The sequence below is a fragment of the Mchenga conophoros genome, linkage group LG7, assembly GCF_057382185.1.
Source record: "Mchenga conophoros isolate Kocher_MC1m ecotype Shallow Benthic linkage group LG7, M_conophoros_male_GT1.1, whole genome shotgun sequence".
Classification (NCBI taxonomy): domain Eukaryota; kingdom Metazoa; phylum Chordata; class Actinopteri; order Cichliformes; family Cichlidae; genus Mchenga; species Mchenga conophoros.
Window position 1 is genome coordinate 14,629,433 of NC_140532.1, and position 9,756 is coordinate 14,639,188.

The 9,756-nt window shown below is 39.6% G+C and overlaps 1 protein-coding gene across 1 annotated transcript; it reads left to right on the forward strand.

The window, feature by feature from the left end:
* Positions 1-890: 890 nt before the first annotated feature.
* pnpla2 (patatin-like phospholipase domain containing 2) lies at positions 891-8,389 on the forward strand. The gene is made up of 9 exons (XM_085282355.1): positions 891-1,538; positions 2,141-2,373; positions 2,817-2,882; positions 3,708-3,917; positions 4,062-4,122; positions 4,497-4,700; positions 5,724-5,856; positions 6,151-6,273; positions 6,817-8,389. The coding sequence occupies exons 1-9, from the start codon at positions 1,352-1,354 to the stop codon at positions 7,136-7,138; spliced, it is 1,539 nt and encodes a 512-aa protein (XP_085138481.1). The 5' UTR covers positions 891-1,351; the 3' UTR covers positions 7,139-8,389.
* Positions 8,390-9,756: the final 1,367 nt, after the last annotated feature.

Below are 9,756 nucleotides of genomic sequence, written 5' to 3' on the forward strand. Positions count from 1 at the left end.
GTTATTCTGGCATACACAAAACAGCCATAACATATGATATTTAATATATATGTATGTTTATAAATAAATATTTTTTTTATATAGAAAATAGCTCTAGAAGACCTTTAGCTTCTATACTGTCATCATTCGTCCTCAAACGTGCTACTTGTTTTTAACTGTGTTGTCCATTTGTTCAGTGATAAGTCCAGAAATCAATATGTCGATGAGGAAATTATGTCAAAAGGTCATAGTGGAAAATTTGCTTTAAAGTGTAAAAGTATTTGTTTGACTAAGATAAATTATGCCGAAGGTCAAAGGTGGTAGAGTCAGAGTGATCAGAACATAATACTCGGTCAGAAAAAAGTGTCACCTCCTGTATTCTTTTGTTGTTGTTTTTTAGTGGCTTTCTTATGGAAGAAATATGGTGTCCCGAACAGAATCTGAATCAGTTCCCACAGCAGTGACTATTTGCAATCTATTTCTGTGAAGTGTTGCAGAAAAACATTTCAGTGTTATTGCTGGGTGTACTTCAGGCGCAAGAGATTTGGGACTTCATTACTGTATGTTGCGAAACCCTACTACCATTTCAACTTGTACCAATGTTTACTATTTTGTGGCGATACGCGCGGGAGGTGTGTGTGTGTGTGTGTGTGTGTGTGTGTGGTGGTGGTGGTGAGGGGGGGGGGGGGGATAATCTGGTTTATTTTGCCAATATTGCATAACAGGAAATCAATACACCTTCCGAGCGATAACACCAATCGTTGAAGAAAATCCTCATAGTTGTCAGGACATGTTTTCCTGACAACGAAAAAACATAAACAGATAGACAAATATAGAAAGGACAAAACAAAACGCCTTGCTCCGTCTGGGGACGAACTTTTGACAGCTGTCAGAGAAGACGCGTGTGACCGCTCTGTGACTTTCCGGGTGTTTCAACAACGCAGAGTGTGATTGGTCGCTTTAGTATCTTTCTCGATTGTGATTGGTGAACTAGAATTTGCGGTGTCGTTGATGATTGGCCAGCCGGGTTCGCTCTACGCCCTCCTCACGCCAGTACTTCATGAAATCACAACAAGTCCCCGTGGTCTACTGCGTCGGTATATTAACCAGTCCAGGGCTGCTTGTAATTACAGCTTTCTTACTTTTTACCGTGAAGGCATTTTTAAACAGTCTGACTGTTTCGGCGCTACCTGCAACGGAAAATCTGACTTAGGCTTAACCAAAACAGGAGACCGACATTAAGTTATGAACAGGCTCTAGAAGCAGACTGTTAGCAAGTTTTTATAAGTTGGTATCTGCGTAAACTCAGTCGTATCGTGTTCCAGCGACCTTAGCCCCACTGGAGTCCACAGCTGTGGACCGCCCTGGCAGGATGTTTCCACTGGACTCCCCGTGGAACATCTCTTTCGCCGGCTGCGGCTTCCTTGGTATCTACCACATTGGCGTGGCTAGCTGCCTGCAGGAGCAGGCTCCCTTTCTGGTCCAGAACGCCCGGCACATATACGGTGCATCTGCTGGAGCTCTCACCGCCACTGCTCTGGTCACTGGAGTATGTCTCGGCAAGTATCTTTTGGGTCTTAGATTACTAAGCTCGAGTACTATGTAGGAGTTATTGCATGTAACTATGCGTTATAGCTTGAAATGAGCGGGATAAGAAAATGATGTAGCATGAAATTGAAACAGAGTGGCATTGAGGCCATCCTCACGCTCATCAGCTCAGTGGTGCAACTCAAAAGTGATAACCATCTTCTGAGGAAGAGAGGATGTTTTGTAACAGGATTGTCATCAATCTTCTAATTCTTGCTTTAAATGTATCGCCTGTTACCCGAGCAAGTCCCCTTATCTGATGCTGTGCATGTAAAAACCGATTGTGAATGTATTTGTGTCTATTTTGTTGTATACTACACGACCTTCCCAAGTACTATGAATGTAATATTGGAGTATTGCTAAAATTTGGCATGCTTTTAATTATATATATATTAAAAGCATATATATATATATATATATATATATATATATGTGTGTGTGTGTGTGTGTGTGTGTGTGTGTGTGTTACACTGATGTCCATTAACCTGTCTCGCTGCAACAAAAGCACCAAAACTTTCTGTCATAAAGTGCACAACAGTTCCCAGACGCCAATGTCTGTTTCCCTGTTTCACAGGAGAGGCTGGTGCAAGCATCATTGAGGTTGCCAAAGACGCGAGAAAGCGGTTCCTCGGGCCGATGCATCCTTCCTTTAACCTGGTGAAGATCGTGCGACACATGCTGCGACGCACTCTGCCAGCTGATTGCCACCATCGAGCCAGTGGGAGGCTGGGAATCTCTCTCACCCGAGTTACAGATGGAGAAAACGTCCTGGTGACCCAGTTCAACAACAAGGAGGAAGTGGTGCAGGTATGCAGTGTTAATACTTTGATCAGCAGGCTTGCTGCAACATAATATTCATCTCCACTGCAGCTCCTTTGTTATTGAGGCAAAACAAATGATATGCAGATGCTACATTGGACTATGACACACAATGTTTTCACCATTTTCTGATATGTTGTGCTTGAATTGTTGTGTAGGTTGTTATATTGTAATAATAAAAGTTACAAGCTGCAGCCCTAGTTTTTAAAAAAAAAATTCAGTTAATGTTATTATAAAATATCCTTTAAGACCAGAAAAACAATAATAATAATTTCTGATATCACAGCGTTTATGTGCTGAGAGTATTATTTAGCTGCAGTCTGCTTGATTTGATTTAAATCAATCAGAAAATCTCCAGCAGTCAAAGAACTGTATTTCCTTTTACAATTATTAATCAGACGTTGTTTCTTATTATTTCTTTTCCAAATCAGGCGTGTGTCTGCAGTGCCTACATCCCAGTGTACTGTGGCATCATTCCTCCCACACTGCAAGGAGTAGTAAGTAAATGTACTCTTATCTGGCACCTGTGCACCTTTCTTTTAATCTCACGTTCCTGCTTTTGGAATATTTAATTAAATCTTTCCCTAAGAAGATATTAAATGTTGGAATATAGAAGCACAGCATGTTTAAAACATGTCATGGCGAGTCCGTTTTGCTGCTTTGCTTGAATTACACATCGTGTTTCCTTCTATTGTGCTTTGCTGTGACTTTTGGCAGTTTTTCTTCTTTCTGTAAGTGCTCCTGTCAGGGGCCTCCCTTCCCTGAGAATGTGTTTGCTCTGAATGGCATGTGCTTGGAAACAATGATTATAAAATTCCTGCAGAGTTAGTGTTTGTCGCAGATCTCACACTAAAGGGGGAAGTTTTGCTGGCCATGTTTCTAGAACAAAGGTTTTTTTTCTGGGAAACATCATTGAGCAATACCAGCGTTCCCAACTGCTCGCCGTGGCCTTTGTGATGGTTTGTTTGGAGCTCACGTGCTCTTGTTTGTATGCAGAGCTTGTGACCAAAATTAGAGAGTAGCAGAGCCAAATATGATGGTGCAGACACAGGCTTTGAAAGTTAGTCCGTTCTAACTCTCTTAACCCTCAGTGGCTCAAGTTCAGATGGCTGATGTCATCCACATCTTATCTGTTGACACAGTGTGAAACCTCTGCCATGCCTCCACTTCAATAAAAACACAGATTAGTCAATACACGGGATTTTATGTCATTGCTATCATCATCCTGTTTAGGAAATGCTGTAAGGACACGAGTCCTTTAAAGTCAATCACGTGTTACTTTCTGTAGATTTTCTGATGTTTTTTTTTCTTTATTCGTGTAGCGATACGTTGATGGAGGAATCTCAGACAACCTCCCTCAGTACGAGCTAAAAAACACCATCACCGTGTCCCCGTTCTCAGGAGAGAGCGACATCTGCCCCCGAGACACCTCGACCAACATGCACGAGCTTCGCTTCACCAACACAAGCATCAAGTTCACTCTCAAAAACCTCTACAGAGTCTCCAGAGCACTTTTTCCTCCAGATCCAATGGTATGTAGCTTGATTACAGCCTTCCGGATCTATGCACATAGAGATACACACACAGCTGCCGACAAATTGATTGGCTCAGTGAGTGAACTCAGTGGACCTCTCTGACTCATGTGAGATAACTCTATGTGTTTGTTTTGAGTGCAGGTAATGAAGGCCATGTGTAAACAGGGATACACGGACGCGCTGCATTTTTTAAAGAGAAATGGTAAGGGTTGTTGATCTGCCAACTTACTTCAAAGCTTCTTCTGATTGGTACTGACAAGTCGAATCGATCTTTTGTCCCCTGGCTCTGAGATATGTACAAACATTATCAGCCAGATATACTATCACTGCTTGTGCTTCCGATGACTATGTGATCAAATCAATAGACTGATTTTTCCTGTGATTTGGCGTCTCTTAGCCGTTATCGTTAGTCGTTAGCTTTATGTAACTCAAAGCATGAGTTTACTAAGGTGACACTTAGCAACACAAGTATTTTAAACATTATGAACTCGTTAAGTTATTTATTTTATTAAGAAATGACTCTGACAGATGGTCCCAGATTAAATGAGTTACTCTGGTATTTTCTCTTCTTTTCAGGATTGCTTAATCTCCACCGAATTTATACAGACAGATCACTACTAACTAACAAAGAAGAAAATGAGGAAGTCAGTGAAGAGGAGGACGCAAATAAAAGTGAAGACAAAGAAAAGTCCCAGGTGGAAGAGACAGCATTGGAGGTTTATGCCTGCGCCTCTTTCGACGAGCAGATCATTGAGTACCTTCCTCCCGCTCTGCACAAAGGTAACATGATGCCGAAGGTACAGACTGAGTTGAAAAGTTGGTACACTGTGACAAAGCAAGAAATGGAACCTTTTAGTGTAAACTGAAAGCAGCATCTGCCTGGGTAGTGGATAAATATATCTAGAGATTAAAAACAATTTAAAACTCCTTTAATAATCTTTAAAATATTTGTCACTGTGAACAATAATGCAAGGACTTAATGTTTAAAATGTTAAGCAATGTTGCTTTTTTGTTCCATTTCTCCCAGTTTCAAACAAAGTTTTTAGCATCTTGCACAGTTGGTTCATATTAAAACTCTCTTTAGGAGAAATCACAGCTTGTAAGCCTTTATGTAGCCAGCTGAGTTTTTCGATCCTTGTGAAGCCTTGTAAATCTAACTAAAGTCCTGAGACCTTTGTAAACATTTTGCCTGCTACTCTTTTTCCAGAAAAGAGGCAGCAATGGCCAAGATCTTTATGTTTTTGTGACTAGACGTCTTGTGTCATATCTCAGGAATACCTGGAGTGAATTCTTTAAATTGAACTTATGGAGGAACTCTCTGTGTTTAAATGTCACTGTGACCTCACAACAAACATTTGGGTTTTTTGGGTTTTTTTGTTAATGAAGAATTCGTACAACATTTATACAAATGTCTAAAATGATAAAATTGCTAAAGGTCAAATCAGGGCAGACTTGGATATGAACTGCACCTCTAACCCATGGGTAAAGGCATAAAACTGAGAGGTGATTATTCTAGTGCCAGTTGTTTTATAAAACCCTTATCTTAGTTTAAAATTAAAAAGAGCATGGTTCATCTTTTGGAAATCAGCAAATTTTCTGCTAACTATAATAGTCACAGCACAAATTCAGAGTAAAAGTGCTCAAACCTTTATGTCACTGCAAGTCTTGTGGAAAAATAAAGTACACAATCTTCCCTGTACCGAAAAAAATCGATTTGATATGTCATAAGATAGAACTTGTGTACAGTTTCTTTGTAGTTTTGCACAGAGGAGGGTAATTCTGTCTCTCTGCCTCCCTCTGCAGCTCTGGTCGAGGCCTGCATGGAGAGGAGGAGCCTGGCGCAGTCGCTAAGCAACCTGCTTCCTGTCAGGATGGCCACAGCCATGATGCTTCCCTACACTCTCACCCTGGAGTCTGCTATGTCCTTGACTCTCAGGTGCTATAGGACTTCATTACGTCTGTCTGTTTGTACATGTAGTCCCTTTTATTGAACTAATTACCTTTAAACTGTATTTCACTTAGAGTGCATACAGTGAAAATCGATCTTAGCACCATTTTACTATTACTGCAATATTTATAGTATTATTTAAGTTGGTTCAGTCAGTTACTGCTCTTACTGTCTGGGAGCAACTGTAACCTTATAATTTCCTCAGGGATTAATAAAGTATTCTGATTTTGATTCTGGCGACTATGTCCTCTGGTGACTAATAATCGTTTGTCCCTTGTGTAGACTTTTGGAGTGGCTGCCAGATGTACAGGAAGATGTGGTGTGGATTCAAGAACAGTTATTGAAAATCCTACAGTGTTTTCTTCGCCAGACCTCCAGAAGCTTGTCCCGCAGTGTATCTGCCAGGTAGGTTTAGCCCTGCAGTTACACAAAGCTTTGACTTACTGTTTCTGCCATCCATTTATGCCACATATTTACAACGCCTGTCATTATGATGCCATGTTGATAAACCCCAAAACTGGATCTGCTTCATACAGTGAATGAACAGGGCTGAATTTCAACTGGGTTAAACCTACAGTAACTGGTTATGTGATCCTGTTGGGGGCAGCAGAAACAAGTAGCGACTAAAAATCCCTGTTCTGTCTGATAAATTGACCGTGTTGACACATCCAGCAGTTACAGAGCAACAGTATCATTTGGTTGCTGTAGCTACCTGCCGTGTAGTTCACAGAAGATGATCTACAGTGAGGTTTTAGGATCTATATGATAATTTGAAAGTGAAGCAGAGCCGCTAACTGCAGATTCCCTCTCCTCGTTCACACATCTGCATTTGATTCGTTGTCATAAAAATGTTTTTTTTTTGTATCTAAACCTGATTTAATAACACAAAATCACACAGTTACAGCTTACTCCATATTCATGCTGGTAAATACTTCTCATGAATACTAGGTTGTTCTGCCAACTGGAGCTGCACCACTACAAGTCCATCCCATCCCACTTCAGCTCCCCAAGCCTGTTTCCCACTTGGGTGAACGGGAGGAGCTCTTCAGTCCAGGATGTCTTCATGCGTCTGGAAAACTACAAGAGGCAGCTGCTTTCAGATGTGCTCTGTATCAACATGGATCTGCAAGGCTCCTTCAAAACTGGAATGATGTCACCAGATAACAGCTCTGCTACTGACCTTTCCTCTGACCTTTCCTCTGAAGGTCTCACAATGCACACAGGTTGTCTTAATCTTCCAAATGATGCTAACTCTGGAAACTACCAGTAGCTGCTAAGAGTGCTGATAGAGAGAACATCAAATCAGATTTAAAGATCTGTCTTCTTCCTCATGTTAAGGTATTTTCGGCTGAAAGAAGATCTTTCTAATATGATCGTCCCCATTTTCTAATGGTTGGAAATTTTAATTGTTTCACATATTTACACTTAACTTTGTATTAAATGCCTTTGGACCAGTGCATGACGCTGAACTGAGGTTTTTGCTCAACTATTGTAAGGCCATACACACATCATGATCGTATGTCTATAGAAGTGCATTTAAACTTAGCACATGTGCTCAGTCATGTACAGACTTGAATTACAGGATGTTGGAAACAAAGAATGAGCACTTGAGGTTGCACGGTTAAAATAGGTGTGTGTTTATGTTTTTGGTGGAGTGCTGACCAGTAGTTAATCAGAGTTTTCCTTCTGTATCCAGTCATGAGCTTTAAGTAACTTTTGCTACACAGAGGGCAAAACGACTGATGAACCAGTCTGTTTAGTACACGTACCTACTCCATTTATGTGATGCAAGTGTCAATGCATAGTGTGAAAGACAACACTTTATGTTTCTTGGTTCATTTTAATGGCAATGCCTTATGTATTAACAATTATTTATATGAAAAATACAAAAGTGCTTTACTTTTTCCAAATCACGTATATATTTTTTGATCATCTTGATTTATTTAGATGTAAGTTGAAGCTTTTTATAAATGATTTTAAATATTTAGCATTGAATGTTGACAGATTTGATTTGTTGCTACATGTTTAGTGCATATGTAGTAAATCAAAAATGTGATTTTTTTTTTTATGAAGTCCCATTAATCTGACTGTGCCTTTTGTTCGTAGGTTACAACCTACTTGTTAAAATTCTTCTTGCACTGTGTGCTGCATCTTTAACTGTGTGATCTACTCCCATGCTGTGCCTTAACCTTCAATGAAATAATTGCAAAATGAGTGCCAAATGATGTAAAACAAAAAAATGTTTCAGAGAAAAATATAATAATAATAATGGATACTTTATTGATCCCCATGGGGAAATTACTTGTTTTTCCTCTGCATTTGACCCATTCACTCAGTGAAGCAGTGGGCAGCCCACTAAGCAGTGTGTAGGGACGGTATCTTGCTCAGGGGTACCTCAGGGTAGCCGTTAAGTGGATTCGAACCGCCGACCTTCCGATCATGGGGCGACCACTTTACCTACTGAGCTATCCCTGCCCCAGGGATGTATGTTTGTTATTGTGAAATAAAGTGATGATCAATATTTGTGTCTTCATATTCCTCTTCTCACATTAGCCTGTAAACCTGTAGCTGACAATGAAAAGAAGAAAAACGTAACACATGCCAGGCAGTGACCAAATAATGACTCAGGGATCATGGCAGACTTTGAAAAATACCGCAGTGAAATGAACAAGGACAAAATAACACAGCAGGATACAGTTGGACAGCAACTAAAAGGGTAACATAAATAGTGTCCTAACATGGACAATGCCATGTTAGGACAAAAGAAAAGCTGCCACAATTTCCCTGTTTGCTAGTAGCTATTGAGAAACTCAAGCAAATTCACTCCAACATCAGACTGTGAAGTGCTCAGAGAAACTATGAAAAACTAAGAGCTACATCTCAGACTAGACAGACCTCAGTTAGCATGTTAAATGTTTAAGTTCATGAGAGAACAATTAAAAAAGACTAAATAAGTATGACGTGTTTTCTCAGGAGAAATGCTCTTCTCTCTAAAAGGACCATGACATTTGTATCTGAAAAAAAAAAGCCAAGACTTATAAGACAATCTCAGATTAGATCAGGAGTGGAGTGGTGATGATTTGGGTTTGTTTTACAGCCACAGAATCTGTGCAGCTTACAGTCTAGTCTGTGACTGTGTCTGTGGTAAGAGACTGAAAATGCCATACAGAAAACAATTAATCCAAGTGATATATATTGTATCCTCTGGACAGATAATATATTACATATGCAAACAAAATACATTCTTGTTAGTATCAAGAATATATATTTTACTTTTTATCCCCCTTTTCCATTATATTTGCATGAAAGTGCATGACTCTTGAGTTCTTCTTGAGTTACTAACATAACACAGCAGTGCATTCACTTATTCAGTCACTTTAATTCTAAAACTGTGTATATACTGTATATTCTGTGTATTTATCAACTCATTCTTATTGCCTGTTTATGCCCTGTCCTTATCTTTAACGTCATGCTGCTCTGTTGTATCTTAATTGCCCCTTGGGGATAAATAAAGTCTTTCTGATTCTGATTTAATTTAAAATATGTTAAATTATTGCAGTACAAAAAAAGGAGTTTGTTTTTTGGGTCAAATTGAGGAGCTTTTATTGTTGTTTTGGTTAGAGGAGTATTTGAATATCCCCCCCATTCTGTTCACATATAAAAGCAAAACGTGTCACACATAAGTCTCATCACTTCTGGCCTTTTAAGAAAGCTGTTGAACTTGGTATCATCCAGTTATTAGCCATAACTACCCTTAACTTACACATGCACATGCACTGATAAACACACCACTGTGCAAAACTACATTCCATGTGCAATAACCCAAACAATACAAAACGCTGTTTATTTACATATTTACTTTTCTGTCTCTCTCTCTTTTCTTTTCTT